General features: G+C 37.7%; 1 protein-coding gene across 2 annotated transcripts in view; it reads right to left on the bottom strand.

The window, feature by feature from the left end:
• Srpx (sushi repeat containing protein X-linked) overlaps window positions 1-22,839 on the bottom strand; it is a 106,929-nt gene that overhangs the window by 43,986 nt on the left and 40,104 nt on the right. Inside the window, exons 2-3 of one of the 2 annotated variants that reach the window (XM_004850028.3) lie at window positions 4,448-4,507; window positions 354-545 (exon numbers count right to left, since the gene is read on the bottom strand). In XM_004850028.3, coding sequence (XP_004850085.1) covers window positions 354-545; window positions 4,448-4,507 — 252 coding nt within the window. The remainder of the gene's footprint in view (window positions 1-353; window positions 546-4,447; window positions 4,508-22,839) is intronic. The other variant, XM_013074019.3, reaches the window with a different exon arrangement.

The following is a 22,839-nucleotide window of genomic DNA, read 5'->3' as shown; positions in this document are numbered from 1 at the left end:
TACTACCTCATGGTTTACATCTTCTCCCCGCTGTGTGCTATTCTGTGAGACCCTTCATAGCAGAGATGGTGAGTCTTATTTGTCTTGAAATCCCAAACACTTCTTCAGGATCCAGCACTTATTGAGCTAACATCCCCTATTTGCTGAACAAATTTCTTCTGTGTGGGTTCCCCCAAAGAGACCGTTCTCTTTGAAAGGAGCCATCACACTTCAACCATATTGTAGAAACCCACTGGCTTCAGTTCATAGGAGAGCTTTTCTCCTCAATGTTCAGTGAAAAGCCCCAATTTCAGAACAAAGGAACTTCAGCTCTCATTGTTCTCAAGGATCTGGCACAGGGCTGGGCTACTCACGTTTGCAAATGACCTTGTGAGACCACAGCTTGTTTGACTGGCAGATCAGCTGGGAAGGGCCCTGCAGCTCATATCCCTTCCTGCATCGAATGTCACACCTGGTTCCCAGGGCCGTTTTGTAGTATCCTCCTGGAGGGGCCCTGCAGTACACATCCCCATACTTCACCTTGATGGAAGAGCACCACGGAGTGTCTACAGATAGTAGAAACAAAGGAGGGAAGCAATAGGAAATGACATCGTCAGAAAACATGTTACCCTCATTCTTGTAGTTCCAGGATGGCTGCTTCCAGATATTGGCCCTCCAATAGTGCCCTATGTTTCCTTAGATGTCTCTAGGTAAGGTGGTTATCATCTAGGGACTAGGTGTCAGCTGAAAATGAATTCAAGTACCTCTATAACTAGCTGTGTGATCTTGGACAAGTTACCTCACCTTTCTGAGTTAATACGCATGCCTATGCCACAAGGCTTTTATTAGGACTAGATAAAAATGCATATCAAGCACCTAACACAGTCACTAGCACATAAGAAATGTTCCATAAATGCTTGTTATTTCTAGTATCTCCACTAACTAGATCCATAAATCTCTTGGTAGTTATTGATATCACTCTGGAGTCTAACTCTAACATCCATACATAGTGTGTGTGGGTCAGTAACGGTTAATTTGGCTTTCTTCCCAGCTGTATCTCTATCCTCTATTTTAAAAATCACAATAATGTTGATTATTAATTTTAACTAAGCTGCAATTTCCAGGTTTTTGCAAAAGCACCTAATTTTGGCGTAAAGTCACAGAATAATTGCTCCAAGTAGGGAAGCAGCCCCCTTCTTCAGATGTCCCCATTTAGGTAAAAAAGTGACACCCTTCCAAGGTTACAATGTTGCAGGGTGTTTTGATTTGAGTTTCATCGCCGCCCAGAGCATAACTAGAATGACACTAATAAATCCGAACCTGTCCCCTGCGTCTTTGAAAAGTGTTCTCTGAGAGCCATAAAACATAAGGGTAAAACTAGCTTATTTGTGGGAAAGTTTCCACAGTGGCCACTTCAACAATTTCCTATAATCCATGGTGACCAGAGATGAGCTCCCTTAAATCTGCGGAGCTCGCAGTGCTGTGAACAAGAGCCACTGCCTTACAGCTGCTGGCTCATCACTCCACCCCAGGACCTGGCTGTCAGAGAGTGGGATCAGTGCGCCATCTTGTGGTCAGGATGGAGAACAGGCCCTGTTTCACTTAAGAATTCTCTTCTGAGGCTATAACGCCTAGATGCTTGCTTCTCAGCCATGAAAACGGGTGGTCCTGTCCAGGTCTCCTGAATGCAGCACTTTTTTTTTTTACTTATGTCCTTTCACATTTCTTTTGGCTAATTCTTTTGTCATACAAATTTTTTAGCAAGCAGAAAGTCCTACACTCAAAACTCAAGTAATACTCCCTGGATTTTAAGGATAAAAGTGATGTCCTCAGGGCTTACCCTAAAACTGATGAAAGTCATGTATACATAGACTTAAAGAAGCTTACATCAGTCCTACAGACCTTCCTTGGACAAGTGTCCTTCCTCTGAGGGTTTACATATATAGTCTTTATGTACTACATATATTTTCATCAATATATGCATGTATAATCTGCACAGACATACATCATAGACATTCATCATAAATGCAACATGCAATTGGCAGATTTTTCTCTCTATCCTGAGTCTTTATGTTGTCCTAAAAGTGCTCCCCACAATTCAAGACAGCTTTGCTGTTGTCACCATGTTGGGGGAGAGGTATTGCTTTCATTTATTTGCAAAAAGAATTTCTTTTGGATGACTTCCGTAAACAAATCTTTGGGACATATTTTGACAGTTTAACAGCTCTTCAGTGACAGTAATTAAAATGTCAGTGAATGACTTGAATTTAAAGTGCATGCAAGCATCATGAGTTAAGGTGAATTAACACAATGTTTAACATAGAGGAAGTTTCTTGTGCTGCTTCAGTTAAGATAGGGTTTACTAAGTAGAAATCTAAGTGGATTATTTAGAAAGACTTTTTGTCCCCTGAGCCAATGTGGTAAGCACTCCGGTTAAATGGAGTTCGTAGGGTAGGCAGCATACTGTAGCAGACTAAGGTGTTCACTAGCAAACTCTGGATGTGAACCTAAATACCTGCTCAGACCCAAGCTCTACGACTCTGGGCAAGTCACCTACCCTCTGTAAATAGGGAACAATACTGACATGTTTACATGAGTCTCCTCTGCTCTCAATTAGTATAAATATATAATGCCATTCTAAGTAAAACAATCAAAAGTGATGCTTGTCCCATCACGGTAAATGTTGATTAAATTTCTCTTTCTTCTCTCTTTTACTCTAATTCAATTTAATGAAAAAACACTAAGTACATACTCTGTGCCAGACACTATGCAGTGGCTCAAGATTTTAAAGCTACACCCTCAGTTAATAAGGCTCACTTCTAATTTTTAAAACTAAAAAATCTAAGGGCTGAGGGTATAGCTCAGTGGTAGATCAGGTGAGACCCTGGGTTCCACTCCCCAATACTGCGAAAAAATTTTAAAAAACAATTTTATTGCATATATGTGCAGTGTACAAGGCAGTATATTAATATGCATAGTGAAGTGATCAGTACAAATAAGCAATTTAACTGAAAATGGGAAGAATTTCCTAAGAAGGATCTATTCTTAAGCACTCAGGACAGGTTCTAGGAGAGGCATATATTTTAATCATCTGGTCTACCTTCTACTTTGCAATGCTGTAAGGTAAAAGTGGACACAGGGAACAATGACCCAAGGACACTAGGCAACAACTACTTATATGTAAAGGGGCACTATGCACACACATGTTTTAGTTTTCAACAAGGGACTCAAAGGCAAAAAACAGATTTGTTTTTAAGAACCTTCAATTAGTTAAAAAGTTTTATGAAGGGCGCCAGGGAGTTAGCTCAATGGTTCCACCACCCGCCTCGCAAGCGCAAAGTCCTGAGTTCGATCCCGGCTACCAAAAAAAAAAAGGTTTTATAAATAAGAGCATCTCTTTACGCCAAACATCTGATTAACAAGTTTGTGCTTTGCTTGATGGATCGGGCTATAATGATAGAAATGAGTTTTTGCATTCACAAGTCAAAGCAAGTGTGTTATGTGGAGGGAATTGTACCTGAGCACAGACAGCAGACCCCAGTCATCATTAGAACTATTTCTTGCTTCTGTGGAAAACAATTGAGGGATGCTTTGGTCGAAGGCTGACCAGTACTACCCTGACTCTCCTAGAGCTCAGACCTATCACAACAGAGCAGTGTCCTCTTACTAGAATGGGGACAAATTTCCTGGGCAAAATACCACAATAGAACTTTATTAATCCACTTTCTTCCAATTCTTTCTTCACTGTAAGAGGAATGAGTCTCAGAAAGAAAGCATCTAAATTTACCTTCATTTTCCCCAGAGCTCTCTAAAGCTTCACAGAAATATTTTAGCAGTAGAAATAACTATGGACATACTTACCTGAACCTGCATAGAAGGTTCTTGATTAGGCTTTTTATATCTGTTGGAGATGGATTGCTGGAAATGTGCACAGATGCAGTTCTTTATCATTAAGTTTTATTTGAGCGACACACATTACCTAACATTTTAGGAGCCACACTGGACTCAGAAACAGCATGATGAAATGAGCTTATGAAAATCAAGTTTTCTCATTCCCCCTTCAGCTCAGTACATTAGCAGCACTGGGTCCAGATTTGACCTTGAATGGTTTACTCTGGCTGATTCTGGCTGCAATGTATGAATCAGGCAGAACTCAAGGCTTGATTTTGACTTTCATCAACTAGAGCTTGTTTTTGCAGAAGTGAGGACAGTAAAGAAATTTAAGAGAATAAAATGACCATCAGGGTGCTGAAGGACAGCACTTCAGAGATTTCCAAATGCATTTTATTTTCTTTTTTATTTGAAATGGGAGCATATGAGCATTTATTTTCAAATATTTTTTCCTGGACAGGTAATTTGAACTTCAATGCATTGCCTGGTCACTTTATTACAGCTTGCTCTGCAGGGCAAAAGGGAAAATTCTCCTGGCATCAGCAGGTCCTCATTAGCACAGAAGCAAAGCATTCACCTTTATATCTAGTGTATGAATACCCGACTTCATCGTCTTCTAGCGGTGAGTCTCCAGATCCTATAATAAAAAAGAACAGAAACTGCAGCAAGAAAAGCCACATGGTCTGATGCATATTTCAAAGCACTGTTTTGGCATAGTCCGTGCAAGAAGTGCTATTAGAATGCAGATCCAAGAGCAAAAGCTTCTGTAGCCATCCATGAAGTGACAGGGGACCTCTCAGAGTGAACCTGGCTGGGCTGAGATTGTCAGAGCCAATCAAAATGAGCTTCAAACCATTTTGGAATCACCATATTCCAACTGAAATTCTGGAATAGAAAGTCAACTTCACTCTGAGAAGATGCCAGTGTGTATGAATCTCATGCCAGGAGAGAGGCAGTAAAATGTGTGTGATTCACACACAACCCACAGTTTGTTCAGTAAAGAAAACCCAGTAGAATTATTTATAGTACCTGAGAACCTGTTAATTTTGTGAAATGAATTTTGTTGGAGGGTAAGGAAGTAAATTAAATGTTTTATCTTAATGACCCAAAACTGCAAAGCTGCTTTGTGTATTTGTAGTAAATGAGAATTGAAACAATCTGTATGTGTATCAAGACTGTCTTACTAAGCCATCTTTAAAGTACAATTTCTAAATGAATCTTTCTACCCTCCCCAAGAAAAGCAAAACATAGGCTCAGAGAGAAAGTATGTGTATAATTTTTTGAGATTAACTCACTTAGAAGTTGAATCTGAATCATCCTTAGAATATTAAACATTGAATTCCAGTAAGTGGTGGATCCTTAATCCTTAAAGTGGAAGCACCTTCCCAGATTCAAAACAGTATTCTTTTTGTTCCTCTTAAATTTTTTATTGGTACATTTTAGGTATACAATACATTTACATTCATCATTTGGAACTTGTACCTGTACATGATGTATCTTGGTTCTTACTTTTTCCCCATTCCCCTGCCCTCCCTTCAACCCCTCCGCCCCTCCCTATTTACAAAGACTTTGTTTCCATTTTTTTTCTCAGCAAAACAGTATTCTTAAATGTAGAGCACTCCCCTCTAGACTTCAAATTTTGATCACTAACCCTTAAGGTTGCACTATATTGGCCACACATTTATTTACAGGTACCTGCAACCATAACAGACAAGAACACTCTCTACTATGAAGTTATTCAAATCTCCATGCATGATAAGCTTGTATGTAATGGTCCCTGTTCCACTGGTATTCGAGATGAGAGATGTACAGTGTGAAAACTGAAAGTAAGGAGGTGATGCCAATTGGACCGCGTCCATTTGGAAAAGACTGCCAGCTAGAGAAGCCCAGGTTTGTGACTTGCTTTTGAAACCATTACTACTTTGTTGCACATTTCCTCACCTGGTCTCTGGCCACCTAGGCCCTTAAAAAACTACAGATTGCACCATTTTGGCCATTCTTCAAAGATTATGGTACACAGTATATTAACTATTATTAGTCTTTAATTATTTTGTTATGAATTTGTTTTATTTTTTTATAGATATAAGAAGAGTGCTTTTTATATTTTCTCTATTAATATCTACATGCATTGCACTAAAGAAAGAAAAAACTACAGATTAGTCGTTGTTACAAACATATCAAAAAAATGAACATGGAAACCAGGAAAGCAACTAAAAATGTGTCAAAAGCCTATGAGCAAATCTCTTGATTGGTCATTTTGCCACTGGGAATTTATCCCAGGGAAAAAGAACATGTCACTCTTTAAACACACATGTGCAACAGCAAGGACAATCAAAAATATATGACCAGCAATCTCAATCACTCTCTTTTACACATACACACACACAACAACAACAATCAGAAATATGAGCAGCAAACTCGATCTCTCTCTCAAGCACACACACAGACACACACACACACATAACTTCTCAGCTGTCATCCTGGTTTACTTGTCTACGGTATCTCATATGAATGAGCCTCCATCTATTCCACAAAGCTTTCTTCAGCACTAGGTTCCACACGACAACTCCTTCCTGATTTTCTTCCTTCTTTCTGAACACTCTCTAGGCAGTGCCTCTCCATCAGCCTGCCCTTTGGACATAATTGTATCTCAAGGGTCCAGTCTTGGTCTTTGGCATATCTCCAGACTATTTTCCCTCTGCCATCCCACCCATGTACTTAACTGAAACTATCCCCCTTCTTATACTGAAGACAAATCCATTCTTTTCACCCTTAAACTGTCTCCTAAAAGCCACAATTTTCAACTACTTTTTGGATATCTCCATACTCATACTTACCCTGTACAAAGCCAGACTCCTATTCTCACCACCTAATCTATGCGTGCCCTAGTGTTCATCAAATTAACATCAGCTTTCAGCTAATCTCAATCTTTTATTCTATCTTCCTCATCTACTGCATTCTATTAATAGCCCAGACCTTCTAAAACTACCCCAGGAATGATCCTCAAATTCATTCTCAACTCTACATTTCAACTGTCAATGTCCTAGTCCAAGTCAATAGTCTTTCTTAAAAGTTTTTTTATTTTACTTCTAACAAACAAGTGCTAATCATACAGGTTAATGGAGCACAATATGCTGTTTTGATACATGTACACATTGAATAATGATCAAATCAAGATAGCATGTCAATCACTTCAGGCTTTCATTATTTCCTTGCGGTGAAAACACATTTTAAATCTTCTAGCAATTTTTAAATATATAACATATGATTGTGAACTATAGTCACTCTACTTGCCATAGATTACTGGAACTTATTCCTCCTATCTTTGTACCCACTGCAGGTCTTGATAAGACCTTTTCAGTAGCCTCTTATTCAGTCTCCCCCTACTAGTCTATGTTCATATTCCTAATACCCCCACCCCCCCAAAAGAAAAAACAAGGTACACTTGGCTTTCTCTTAGGAGTTAGCTATAAAAACAAAAATAACATCATTCGCTTATGGAAACATATTTCATGTTTGCCCATATCTAAAGGGTTAAATCTAAAAGCCACAATATCACATTTAAGAGACATTCAATCTGGTCCTAATCCAGACAGACTTGCTCTACAAATATTTCATGATTTCAGAATTTCTGGGCTATTGCACCATGTTTTTCCCTCAGAATGACCTTTCCACTCATATCTGCTTATTAAAATTCTTCTTTCAAGTGTCATTTCCATGATATCTTCTTTGATCCCCAACAATTTAAAGAAAAAAATCTCAATGGACAAATGAGAGAAGATATCAAGGCACAGATGGAATAAAACATTAAAAAAAATGTTCAAACGCAAAACGAAAATGTAAGTTGAAAACACTGATACACTATCTTACAAAGCTATCATGCTATCAAATAAAAAAATAAAATTAGAATACTGCTGTTGTTGAATGGTTGATAAACACTCTGAAATCATTCAAAAGAAGGTGAATTGATGGATTTTTCTAGGAAATAATTTTGCAGTCATGTGTCAAGTCTTTAAATGTGAAGATCTTTAGCCCAGTTATTCCCTGGAGCTTATAGTCTAAATAAGAATTTAAAATAATGGCAGATATTTGTACATATGCAAGTTGAATACAGAATAATTTTTGAAACTTCAAAAGATAAGGACACTTAAATATCCTACAACAGGAAATGGTTAATCATATTATGATCCACTTATATAACAATAATGTTCATTTTGAAATTTTATTGACATGGAAAAATGGTTATTATAGAATATTGAATAAGAAAAAAGTAAGCATAATCAAAAGAACACAAAATGCCATAAGATTTTAAAGCGTGGCAGACATCACGGCAGACAGCAATGATATAGATAAATTGAACTAAAATAATATCAAGAACAAAGTAATTCCCTATATACTATATAGATGACCCCCTTTTTATAAAGTTCAAAAACTTTTTTTCTGAAATGGTGTCTCACGGTGTTCCCCAAGCTGGTCTTGAACTCCTTTTCTTCAAGTGATCAGTACTTGAGACTACAGATGCACACCACCATACCCAAACTAAAATATTTTTAACACTAAATAGTTTGAATCTGCAAATATAAATAACTTTTCAAGAAAACAAGAAGATCCTTTCATCCTTTCCCAATCTTCTACTCTTAAACAACTCAGTTTTAAAGCCTTTAGGTGTGTCAGAACAAGGTAGTCATCTGTACCAGAAAAGGCAAGGAGGTATGGTAGACCAGTGCAGGATGTTAAGAGTCCAAGCAGGACAAAGAAGGAAAACAGAAGCCAAGTGGGAATTCACATGGAAAGCTACCCTGTCAGTAGAGACACAGACAGACAAGTCAAGTAAGGGGCTTCCATGTGGATAAGGGAAAAGCCTGGCACGGGGTATCACAATCTGAGTAGGGGATGAGAGTTGTATTTACTTGGGGGAGAAAATAGTGGAGGAAATAAGAGATTGGTTACATATAGGGGGATAACCACATAGACAAATAAATTAAGAATAATGGGAACTAGGTTTTCACTGTTGGAGGAATAAAAAGAAAGCTAGAATCAATTTTGTGGTATTGCATCATAATTGGTGGCATCAGTGTGAACTCATTATTATATATAATATATATGAAGATAGATGTAGAAATATATATGGATGGAAATGTATGCTTATAAACATGCTTGTTTATTGAGAGGATCTTGGAGAAGCAACATCCCAGTAGCAATGAGCCCTTCCAACATTTGAGTCTTGGTTTCTAAATATCACTCTCTACTAAAAGGAAACAGAATTCATGGAGCAATGGCTGACTCTAGAACAGGAGTAGGAATTATATGAGATGAGCCTGCAACATTTGATAGGGCCAGAAAGTAAAGAAATACTATACTAAACACATACATAAATATAAGGATGCTATAGGGGTATGGTAAAGGGACACCAGAGACTAGTGGTCAAAACTGAAACACCTTGAGCAACAAAATAAATAAAGTAGTATTGGATTATAACTGAAAATATGAAATAAATGTCCATGAATCCATATTGACATGAATAAATAAGTAAATAAATAAGACAATAGACAAGTCTCCCATGCAGAAGACTTCCAAATAATTTATGTAGAGAGTCCACCTTCAAGGTGTTGAAGCATAACTCCCCACCCCTGAAGTGTGGGCTGCACATAGTGACTTCCTTCCAAAGAAGATGATATGGGAAAGGTGGAGGGAGGCAGCTCTACAGTGAAGAAACTTGACAAACATGACCTTAGCCAGGTTATCAAAGTCAATATCAACAGTGATAAGTCATGCTAACAATCTGCATGCTTGATGTCGTATGATAAGAATAGCACTTCATCCCTGTCACCTTCTTCCCCAAAGCACATAGCCCTAGTCTAATCATGAAAAAAACACCAGTCAATTCTTTATTTAGGGACATTCTACAAAAAACATGGCCAGCGCTCCTCAAAACTGTCAAGGCCATCAAAAATAAGGAAAATGTTAGAAACCCACAGCCAAGATCACTAAATATCATGTGGTATCCTGCAACAGAAAAAGTATGCCTGAATGAAGTACAGACTCTAGTTAATAATAATGTGTAAATTCTAGTGCATTAATTGTGACAAATGTGCCATGCTAATATAAGATGTTAATAATAGAGTAAATTGGATATGGGATGTATGGGAACTTTATGTATTATCGTCTTGGCTTTTCTGTAAATCTGAAACTATCCTATCCTAAAGATAAAAGATTATTTTTAAATGACTCTATACTAAATTCCCCAGAGATGGAGAGCAAAATGTCTTAAAACCCTGGAACTCATTCCTACTCTGCACTTCTACACAACTTACAGTTTCACAGAATTGGCACCTAGTGCAATTAGATCAAGATATACACACGCAACTTCTAGCACCATGCTTCCTGGGTAATGTATGTTGTCATTACTCAGAACTGATGGGCAAGAAACTTCCAGCAAAAGATTGGGAATAGTACAAATATGTATTAATTGTTTGAAGTGTTCATCTATTTCTAAGTTAATTTTACTAGACGTTAATATGTTTCAAGTGGCTCTGAAGCACAAAAACAATGGGAATGAAGTTGGAGTAAAAGCAGTAAAAGCATCAATCCCAAAGTACTTACAGTAGACTATTCCTTCCCTTAGGAGTATGTAGCTCCCCATACCAGAGATCCTGGGCCAGGCTGTACTCATTCTGGGGAAGGGTGGATGCCCAACACAGAAGTGGGAGCTGCCTTAGGCAACCCTGGCAGTGTGTGCCTCAGGGTCAAAGAGAGCCTGAAAGGTCAACAAAGTGATCAACAAGCCAAGATTCTCAATTCTCAGCATGTCTATGAATCCTGAACAAGGCAGCTCCACTTCTGCAGCAATCTTATCTTCTCCTTAGCATAATAGCACCACTGTTAATAACACTTAATATTATACTCTGCTAACAATAGTAATCACTTATTGGTGCCTAGCTTCAATCTTCTAGCTCAACTAGACTTTCACATTCTTGAGTGAAGATATTTTGTCATGCATATTTTTGTAGGTGTTTAACTAATACAACCAGTCATTCAAAGCTTACAATCAGAAACCACAGGCCCTACCGAGGTCGTGAGTCACGTGGAACACGCTAAATCAGCCCACTGCAGACAGGTAGGTCTGCGGACGCCCTACCAAGGTCGCGAGTCACATGGAACACGCTGAATCAGCCCACAGCAATCCACTGGACAGCCCCCCACCCCGGCCTCTCTGGCTTCTTCTCTGTACAGCCACCTGGTTCCACACTACAAAGATGCAGAGGACACCGGACCACCAGACCACGGTACTGGGTAAGTTGGAGTCATCTTCACCTCCCATCAGGACTGGGTCTATCTTCAGGGGAAGGGCAGCTGGAACCTGCAATACAACTCTGCAGAGTTCAACCCTACAGGAGGACAGCGAGCTCAACTTGGGACTTGTAGCCAGAAATCTGCCTGAATCTCATGGATCTGCAACTAGCTTGCTGAGACTCATTCACTTACATCTGCACACTGCTACCCACATTGTCTATTGTGACAGCAGAGACATACCCTGAAAGAGGCCCTACATCTTCATTTTTTTTATTCCCAAAATTAGTATTATTAGGTTTTTTTCTCTTTTCTTTTCTTTTTCTCCTCTTATCTTTAATTTTTTTCCTACTATTTGCAAATATTTGTTTTTCTTTCCTTTTTTTCTTTTCTTTTCTTCTTTCTTTTCTATTTCCTTTCTCTCTTACACTCACTCTCTTGCTCTCCAACATTGTTCATCTTCCCTTTTTGTCCCTGTTTTGGTCCTCATTCTGAGTTCTTCTTTATTTTACTATTATTCTCTTCTTCCTTCTCACTTGTGCCCTCTGACCACGCTGCTAACCTTCCCCTATCCTTCTTCCCATCTGTCCTTCCCTCCCCAACCCCTTCTAACTCCCCATCCCAAAGGGTAAAGTTGTTATATTGAAGAGTTTATTCACTATATGTTGGGTTGGTCCTCGATCTTGATTTAATTCATACAGCTAAAGGTGATAGATTAATAACTACTACAAAATGTCATTTTCAAAGATGTACTTGATGCAATGGTGTTGCTGATTGTATCACTTGGGCTAAGGTGTTGGTATTGATCTAGTCAATGAACCTTCCTAGTGTAAGGAGAATGAGATAGCCTTAGAGTCATTAGAGACTCAAAACTTAAAGACCAGCTATATCTGGAAGACACCTCTGAGAAGCAATCATTCCATAAGGGTTCTAATTACAAGCAACAAAGATACCTACAATAAGCAATTTCAAACTATCAACCCAGGAGTTAAACCAAGGACAGTACCAAAAACAAAAATGAGAAGACATTTAAGCAAGGCACAAACTCAAACTTCCACCCCACCAAGGGTAAATCCTGGGGGAAATGAGATGGAAAAGTCCCATGACCAACCACCTGGATACCCTGAACTGATAGCACAGGAAGTAACAAAACAGATGAATGAAGCTCTAGAAAAATTCAAAGCAGAAATAATCTTCCAGATATCTACAGACATGGTGAGCAGAGTGAAACACATGATTAGAGGATCTAGAACAGAAACAGATAAAAAAAATAGATGAGCTCAGAAACATGCTGGAAGCCATGAATATCCAGCATAAGAAAGAAATGGAAACTATGATCACCCAACATAAGAAAGAAATGGAATCCATGAAACAGATTCAAACAGATATTCAGGAGATCAAAAACTCCATTGAAAGTATCCACAGCAGATTAAGGGAATCTGAAGATAGAATATCAGATATAGAAGACAGGATGGCCATTGGTGGTTAGAGACCATGAAAATAGGGATTTCTTAAAAATAGTAAGGGACCATGAGAAATCAATCCAACAACTGCTAGACGATGCAAAGAAGAATAACATAAGACTGATAGGAGTCCATGAAAAAACAGGAGAAAGCACAATTGACATAAAAAACTGTTCACAGAAGTAATAGTGGAAAACTTCCCAGACAGAGGTAGAGAATTGGACATACAGATAAGTGAGACATATAGAACTCCAACTAGCTGTGATCAAAAAAAATCTACATCTAGACATATAATAGTCAAGATCCCAGAAACCCAACAGAAAAACAAAATCCTACAAGCAGTTAGAGAAAAGAAACAAATCACCTACAAAGGAAAGCACATCAGAATCACAGCAGATTTCTCAACACAAACCCTCAAATCAAGGAGAGACTGGAGTGAAGTATTTCAAGACCTAAAAGAAAATAACTTCCAACCTAGACTGTTGTATCCTGCAAAATTATCTTTCAAAATCGATGGGGAAATTAGATACTTCCACAACAAAGAACACCTGAGAAATTTCATGAACACCAAACCAGCACTACAAGCAGTTCTAAACAATGTCCTAAAAAAAAACAATGAAGGCCACAACTCCATGAGGCCCAACAGAGGGAAGCCACCAGGCAAGGTAAGACACTAACGGGAAAGGGGGAAAAGAAAGAAATAAAAGAGCCAACAAAAGTAAAACAGCATGACAAGGATAAATCAATATCTATCAATTATAACCCTCAATGTTAATGGCCTCAATTCACGAATCAAAAGAAACAGACTGGCAGAATGGATTAAAAAGGAAAATGCAACAATATGCTGTATATAAGAAACACACCTAACTCAAAAAGAAACTCATAGACTGAAAGTAAAAGGATGGAAAACAGTTCTCCACGCCACAGGAACCCAGAAGAAAGCAGGGGTAGCAATCTTATTTGCAGACAAAGTAGATTTCAAACCAAAACTAATTAAGAGAGACAAAGATGGTCACTACATCCTTGTGAAGGGAACAATCCAAGAGGAAGAGATGACAATCCTAAATACTTATGCACCAAATACGAATGCCCCCAACTATACAAAACAAATTTTTTTTTGTTTTTCCTCTTTTTTGGGGGGGGTACCGGGGATTGAACTCGGGTCCTTGCGCTTGCGCAGCAGGTGCTGAAACCACTGAGCTAAATCCCCAGCCCCAAAACAAATATTAATGGACATGAAAAACCAAATAAACACTAACACAAGTGTAGTGGGGGACCTCAATACCCCACTATCACAAATAGACAGATCATCTAGACAAAAAGTTAACAAGGAAATTCTAGAACTGAGCCAAGCTATTGAACAAATGGACTTAATAGATGTTTACAGAGTGTTCCACCCCACAAAATCGGAATACACATTCTTTTCGGCTGCACATGGGTCATTCTCCACAATTGACCACATGCTAGCTCATAGGACATGTCTAAGTAAATGTAAAAAATTGAAGTTACCCCTTGTATATTATCAGACTATAGTGCAACAAAATTGGATATCAATTACATAAGAAACCACAAAACCCCAACAAACACATGGAAACTCAATAACACCCACTTGAACAAACAATGGGTCACAGAAGTAATTAAAGAAGAAATTAAACAGTTTCTACAAATAAATGAAAATGCCAGTACAACATATAGGAATCTATGGGACACAATGAAAGCAGTTTTACACAAGAAATTCATAGCAGTGAATGCCCATATTAGAAAAACAGAGAAAATTCAGATAAATAACCTAATGCAGAACCTCAAGCTCCTAGAAAAAGAAGAGAATAACGAATCCAAAGCTCATACAAGAGAGGAAATTATAAAGATCAGGGCAGAAATCAATGCAATGGAGACTAAGAGAACAATACAAAAAATCAATGAATCAAAGAGTTGGTTTTTTGAAAGAATAAATAAAATCGATAAACCTTTAGCCAACCTTATCAAAAAAAGGAAAGAAAAGGCACAAATACATGCAATTAAGAATGAAAAAGGTAAAGTCACAACAAATCCAACAGAAATCCAGAAGATCATCAATACCTATTTCGAGAACCTCTACTCCAATAAAATGGAAAACACAGAAGAAATGGGCAGATTCCTAGATACATATGAATTGCCAAAGTTAAATGAAGAAGATATAGAAATTCTAAACACCCCAATTACAATGAGTGAAAGTGAAAATGTAATAAAAAATTTACCAACAAAGAAAAGCCCAGGTCCAGATGGGTTGACTGCTGAATTTTACAGGACATTTAAAGAAGAACTAAAGCCATTACTCTTTAAACTCATCAAGGAAATTGAAAGGGAAGCAATACTTCCAAATTCATTCTTGGAAGCAAGTGCTACTTTGATTCCAAAACCAGGGAAAGACCCAACCCCCAAAAGAAAACTACAGGCCAATCTTCCTAATGAACATAGATGCAAAAATCCTCAACAAGATACTGGCAAACAGAATACAGAGGGTCATCAAGAAGATCATACACCCTGACCAAGTTGGATTTATCCCAGGGATGCAAGGATGGTTCAACATTCTTAAATCAATAAATGTAATAGACCATATTAACAGAGTCAAGGACAAAAACCATGTGATCACTCAATAGATGCAGAAAAAGCATTTGACAAAATCCAGCACCCGTTCATGATAAAAACCCTACAGAAAATTGGAATAGAAGGTCTTTATCTTAACCTGATGAAGGCTATCTATGAAAAACCAACAGCCAACATCATACTAAATGGTCAAAAACTGAAAACTTTCAAGCTAAGATCAGGAACAAGACAAGGACGCCCACTATCACCACTCCTGTTCAATATAGTTCTGGAAACATTAGCCACAGCAATTAGAAAAGAGAAAGAAATAAAAGGAATACAGATAGGAAAAGAAGAAGTTAAACTGTCATTATTTGCTGACGATATAATACTTAACGTAGAAAACCCAAAAATCTCTGCCAGAAGACTTCTAGACTTAATTGACAGATACAGTACAGTAGCTGGATACAAGGTCAACACTCAAAAACAATAGCCTTCTTGTACACAAATAACAGACTCACTGAGAGAGAAATTAAGGAAACAATTCCTTTTACAATAGCATCCAAAAAAATGAAATATCTAGGAATCAATCTAACAAAGGAAGCAAAAGACCTCTACATTGAAAACTACAGCACTCTGAAAAAAGACATGGAAGAGGATACAAGAAAATGGAAAAACATCCCTTGCTCCTGGGTAGGAAGAACCAATATAGTGAAAATGGCCATACTTCCAAAACTACTATATAGATTCAATGCAATGCCAATTGAAATTCCAACAATACACTTCACAGAACTAGAGAAACAATCTAAAAATTCATTTGGAACCAGAAGAGACCTAGAATAGCTAAAGCAATTCTAAGCAACAGAGACATGGCTGGGGGTATCACAATCCCCAACTTGAAACTATACTACAAAGCTACTGTGATAAAATCAGCATGGTACTGGCAAAGGAACAGACCTGAGGATCAGTGGAATACATTAGAAGATGCAGAAACAACTCCAGACATGCTCAGCCACCTCATCTTTGACAAAGGAGCCAACCACCATCATTGGAGGAAAGATAGCCTATTTAATAAATGGTGTTGGAAAAACTGGATTTCAACCTGCCAAAGATTAAAAGTAGACCCATACCTATCACCATGCACTAAACTAAGATCGAAGTGGATTAAAGATATAAATATTAAGACAGAAACACTAAACTTGCTGGAAGATAAGTTAGGTAGAGCTCTTGAAGACATCGGCATAGGAAAAGACTTCATGAACAAAACCTCAGCAGCACGGGAACTAGCACAAAGAATCAACAATGGGAATCTCATCTTATTAAAAAGTTTCTGCACTGCAAAAGAAACCATCAACAGAGCTAACCTACAATGTGGGAAAAAAATTTTAGCAGCTGTACCTCAGACAAAGGTCTAGTATCTAGAATATATAAAGAACTGAAAAAAATCAGACCCCCCAAATTCAAAGACCCAATTCAAAAACGGGCATCTGAAATGAACAGACATTTCTCAGACAAAGAAGTAAAAGCCGCAAACAAATATATGAAAAAATGTTCAACATCACTCGTCATTCGAGAGATGCAGATGAAAACAACCCTGAGATTCCACCTCACCCCAGAAAGAATGGCTGGAATCAAGAAATCAACAAATAACAAATGCTGGCAGGGTTGTGGGGAGAAAGGAACCCTTCTCTATTGTTGGTGGGAGTGCAGACTGGTGCAACCACTGTGGAAGTCAGTATGGAGATACCTCAAAAACTCGGACTAGAGGTCCCATTTGACCCAGCTATTCCCCTGCTGGGTATCTTCCCAAAAGAATTAAAAGAATCATACCACAGTGATATATGTGTGCCCAAGTTCATAGCGGCACAGTTTGTAATAGCTAAAGCTTGGAAGCAGCAGCCCAAGTGCCCATCAACTGGAAATTGGATAAACAAAATGTGGTTCTTTTATACAATGGAGTACTACTCATCCTTAAAGAATGAAAAACTAGAGTCATTTATAGCTAAATGGATGCATATTGAGGCCATACTCTTAAGTGAAATAAATAGAACACACATGTGTAAATACCGAATAGTTTCACTAGTGTGAGAAACTGATAGTGTAAACAAGGGTTAAAATGATTAAAATGAATAATTGATAATTTGAAATAGGAAAAAATTCCAAAGACGAAGGAGTGAAGGAAGGGGAAGGGGAAAGGAAAGAGGGAAAGGAAAAACTATGAGAAAAGAAAAAAAATGGGAATGAAATCTATGTAAATAGGTAAGGGCAGAGTGGGTAAAGGGCGCACAGGTATTGGGGGAAAAAAATAAGAATCAAGATATATCATGTACAGGTACAAACACCCAGTGCTAAATGTAAATGAATTATATACCTAAAATGTACCAATAAAATGTACCAATAAAATTTAAAAAAAAGAAAAGAAACCACAAAGAAGTGTTTCAAATGAATATAGTGGATAGCTTTCAACCACAGATCCTTTGTGGAATATACTATCATATGTGTAAATATCTATAAATAAATAAGCATATTAAACATTGCCTATGAGCACCCATTTCCTGCATCATCTGCAACCCTACTTGTCTGTATTTCAGAACCTAGAAGTCTGCAAAGTACAGTAGCTAGACTACCTTGCCCATTGGTTGTGGAAAAGTCTACTTTTTAGACTTGGAAGATTATTGTGGTGTACTCAGGAAGTACCTTTAGAGGATATACAGGCAGCAGTGAGATTCCATGCCCACCGCCCCTTCACCAGCTTAGTCCAGTAGAGAGGAGGTGACCTTAGCAGTGGTAGTAGTCAGAGCAGCAAGAACTCTAGCCTCTGAATAACCAGAGGAATTTCTAGTATCTGGATAGAAGCTATGATATTTTTTATCATTAATGCAGACTTCCTGACCTCCACTGTTCTAGACTTTCCAATTTTGTAAGTCCCTTATTTCCTGCATTAAGTCCCCTTTTTACTTAAAGTGCCTACCTGGGATTCTGTTTCCCATACTAAACCTTGACAGATATTTAAGCAAACAAATTAAGAAATGAGTATATGAATGTAGCAGCTGCTATAGTTTGGATCTTGGGGTCCCTCCACCCCCAAAGCCCATGTGTTGAAGGCCTCATCTCCAGGGAAGTGCTATGGGGAGGTGAACCTTCTAGAAAATGGGGTCTACTGAGAGGGTGTTAGGAGATTCAGATGCCAACTCCTTCCTCTTTCTCTTGGCTTCCTCTGCCACATGCTCTCTGCAGTTATCCTCTGTCTTTCCACAGGGCCAAAAGCAGTGAAGCCAATGGACCATAGACTGAAACCTCTGAAATCATGAGCCAAAAGAAACCTTTCCTCCTTTCAGTTGATTTTTTCTCAAATATTTTGTCCCAGTGACAGAAATCTAACACCGAAGCTTTGTCTTACTAACTGGACTCTACCCTGACACAGGGCCCTGTACTACTCCTCTACAGGTCTTTAGAAGATGACACACAGGGTTTTTGGTTTTGTTTTTTTTAATAAACACGTGCAGCTTTTTTTTTAACAGAGACACAGATTTATTAGGCAGAGTTATGGAAGTACATACTTTTTTAAAAAAGAGTATGGACCGTTAAGAGGGAGAGAGGTGCACTGTAGTATGGAAGTAGGAATATTGACGTTTTTGGTGGTAGAAATCTGTGGAATTTGTGAATTACATAATGTTCTAGCACCTGCAGCTTTATACTTTAAAAAAGAATACTACTGTTCACATTTTGGTTGCAGAAATCTTAATGTCAAAAGCATGAGTTTAAGCTAATTTAGGAGTTAGCTTGCAAGTCACAGTTGCAGGCTTTGTCTCAATGCTATTTCTTTTTCTTTTTAATGTAAATACTTTAAGAAACTTAAGGAGCCATAGGGCCTTAATCTTAGAGCATTTGCCTAGCATATGTAGCAAGGCAAATGATAATTAAAACATAAAAACCAACTTTATTTTAGTGTTTTTTCCCCCTGGGAAAAACTGGTTATATGTAAGCAATGTGGAAAAGCATTCATTACAAATAGTTGTTTTAAAATACAGGAAAGAAGTCACATTGAGGAGAAACCCTATAAATGTAAACAATGTGGCAAAGGATTCAGTACACACAGCTGTTGTAAAACACATGAAAGAATTCACACTGGGGAGAAACCCTATGAATGTAACAAATGTAGGAAAGCATTCAGCACCCTCACATCTTGTAAAAGACATGAAAGAATTCACACTGGGGAGAAACCCTATAACTGTAAGCAATGTGGGAAAGCCTTCAGCATGAACAGCAGTTACAAAATACATGAAAAAAGTCACACTGGGCAGAAACTTTATGTATGTAAGCAATGTGGGAAAGCATTCATTACACACAGTTCTTGTGAAAGACATGAAAGAAGTCACACTGGTGAGAAACCCTACAAATGTAAGCAATGTGGGAAAGCATTCACTACACGCAGTCATTGTCAAAAACATGAAAGGAGTCACACCAAGTAGAAATCCAGTGTACATAAGCCATTTGGGGAAGGATTTTCTAAGTCTTTCTTTTGTAACTATTAAGGAACTCACTTTGGGATGAAACCCTATGTATGTAAACAATGTGAAAAAGCATCCAGTGCACACAAGTACTATCAAATACATGAAAGAAGTCACACTGGAGAGACACTATATATCTTAAGACTGTTTTGAATATTCTCTGAAAATTTATGTAGTGGAATTCTGTGGAAATGATATGAAAAAGTTAATGTCAATTTTTTCTTTGTAAATTTTGCAGAAAACATTCTTAAATGGAAATATTATAAGTATAATGTGTGTTTTTGTAAATTTTTGGACTATTCGTCTGTAATGGTTACTATAAAAATAAGAATTGAGTTGACATAAAAAAAGTTGCAGCAATAACTTTCAGATCAGTGCTACTCTTTATATGGTGTTAACTTTTGTTACCTGAGAAATGAAGGCCTGCTCGAGTAATTCAGTAGTCACTGGGACTCTATCCTGAAAAGAATATAAACTGTTTCCTTTCACTTTTAAAAGAATTAGTCTTAAAAATGACAGAGGTTTTTATTCTGATTTCACAGATCTTGATGCAGACTAGATTTTAAGATTTTGTTTTAGTGAGTATAATACTTTTTTTAAACTTTTGTAGTATATGTTAAAGCCTTTCCATATAGGGTTTTTTTTTTAAGGAGGGAAGGTTTATTGTAGCTCAAGTTTTTCTTAAGACTGTAGGAGTTATGTAACATACATAACTTGCTATTGTGAGTCACTGAAACAGCTGTAGAAATCCCTATTTTTTAGTTCAGTAAACGTAGAAATTTTTTCTTTTATAATTTCTTTTAACAAGCAGTGTATATATAGAAGAATATACAGCAGAACTAAGTGTCTTTTTCATGCTACTTCCCTAAACACACAGGGTTTTTATGTGAATACGGGTGAGTAAGGAAAGAAAGACTGCTAAAGTCAAGCTTTTTATTCTTTTTCTTTATTGGTCTAACTCCTCACTGAGTAGGAAGCTGATTCTGAGCAACCAAATACACATGAGAAAAGATAACACACATTGTCTATGATGTGTACTCTGGAAGGTAATTGCTATGCATTATCTCATTTGATCTACATAATAACCATGGCAAGGTTAATGTTATCTTAGATTTATGAGTAGGGAAACCAAGTCTAAGAGGTCTTAGCCTACTTTTCCAAAGATATGCAGCTAGTAAATGGTAAATTGGGAATTCAAATCCTGTCAGCCTGACCCATAAATCTATCCTTTCTTATTGCCTTCTGCTCCTGCATTTTTACACAGATAAAATGTCAAGCTTTGGGATTATTGATAAGCAAAACAGCAAATGGCCCCTTCAGCAGTGCAATGCCCAGTATGCTAAGGAAGAGCAAGCCCTGACAAGCAACATGAACAAATCTGTGTAGGGCAGAAGCTGCTGGTTGCCTATCCAATAGCAATTCTCTCATTCCTTCTTAATAGAAGATTTTACATTGTGGTCAGCAGCGACCTATCCCTCCCTGGGAGATGAACCATGGTGGTTCAGAGTAAAACTTTAATTCTGTCTTGAAAATAATTGCTCCAGGAATAGGCATATAACCCAATAAAATTAAGTCTTCTTTGGTGATAGGGGTTATGGGAAGGATTTTTCTCTCTGACAAAAGAAAGACCTGAACAAAAATGAGATTCCTCCCCCCCTTTTCTCTCTTCCTACTTCAGAGACTTGTGTAAGGATGAATGCTTAAAATTTTAGCAACCACTTTGCAAGCATATGGTAAGGTCTCTCAGGACAAAATATTGTCAGCTGGGCATAGTAGAGGGATGAATAAAAAGAACCTGGGGTTTTTGATGACCTCATATTGCCACTAAATCAACCTTAGACATCTCAACTCCATACTTTTTGTTAGGTCAACAGTAAATATCCTTTCAGGAAAGAAGGGAAAGAAAAAAATATGAGAAAAGAAGGAAAAAATGAAAACAAAGTTTTTGTAAATAGGGAGAGGTAGAGAGGTTGAAGGGAGGGAAGGGGAATGGGGAAAAATGAGAACTAAGATCTATCATATACAGGTACAAATTCCCAATGATGAATATGATCATAGCATATACCTAAAATATACCAACAAACTTAATTTTAAAAATTAAAAAATAAATATCCTTTCAATTTAAGACACAGTGAGTAGCACTGTTTGTTACTTGAAGCTGAATGCATCCAAACGATAGACAAATGAATGGAAACTGTCCCACTTATTAATAGGAGATGAAAAGAGGTGAAAAGAAAACAAATGGGTTGTAGCTACTTTTCCCAGAAAATTTCCAGTTCACATTCAACCCGAATGTTTGCATCATATAAAAATATGACCATCAGTGTGGTGGTGCATGCTTGTAATCCCAGAACTCCAGGAGGCAGAGAAAGAAGAACCACAAGTTTGGGCCCAGCCTCAACAACTCAGTGACTTAGTGAAACTCTATCTCAAAATAAAAATACATACATAAATTTAAAAGGGGATGTAGCTCAGTGTGAAGGCCCTGGGTTCAATCTCCCAGCACCAACCTGAAGGACACAACAAAACCAAAGACAGACTCACTATATTCAGTAGATTTTACTTTACTGCAGCAGCAAAGGAGATCCACAGATATTAGAAAAAGATTTTTCCACAGGATTAGAGAATAGAAAGGGAAAAAGGAGGGAGCAGTAGGAGAGAGGGAAAAAGAGAGGTTTCCTAGTAAGCTCTATTTACCGAAAGTCATTCCTTTAGAATCCTATTAATTGAAGTTTTATAATAACCATTAATCAGTCTGCATATGGTTTGGATTACTAGTTTTTGGAAAGAATGCCTCTGTGCTTCTTCCACACAAAAAATACAAATTCTACATTGGCTCAGAAAACAGTAACTCAAGCCCATGAAGGTTTCTGGACCTCAGCCATACCTGGAGCCAATTCCATTTATGTATTCTGCTCTCCTTGTGGAAACTTCTTCCAATTAAAAAGATCCCCCCAAGAAAATTCTTATTTTTCCAAAAGAAGCAGTCTCCTGGGAATCTCACCGTAGAATCTCACCATTTCACTTTGAATGTCCAGGTAGATAAGAGCATTGAAGTGCCAAGTTAATCTTAAGTAATATCTATGATATGTATTGAGCCTATATAAGTAATCTGGATTTTGAAAGGCTGCTAGAGTGTT

The sequence above is a fragment of the Heterocephalus glaber genome, unplaced genomic scaffold (genome assembly GCF_053883595.1).
Source record: "Heterocephalus glaber isolate CG9 unplaced genomic scaffold, H.glaber_assembly_v1.0 deba00001547, whole genome shotgun sequence".
NCBI classification, from domain to species: domain Eukaryota; kingdom Metazoa; phylum Chordata; class Mammalia; order Rodentia; family Bathyergidae; genus Heterocephalus; species Heterocephalus glaber.
This window is presented reverse-complemented; position numbering and strand designations above follow the sequence as displayed.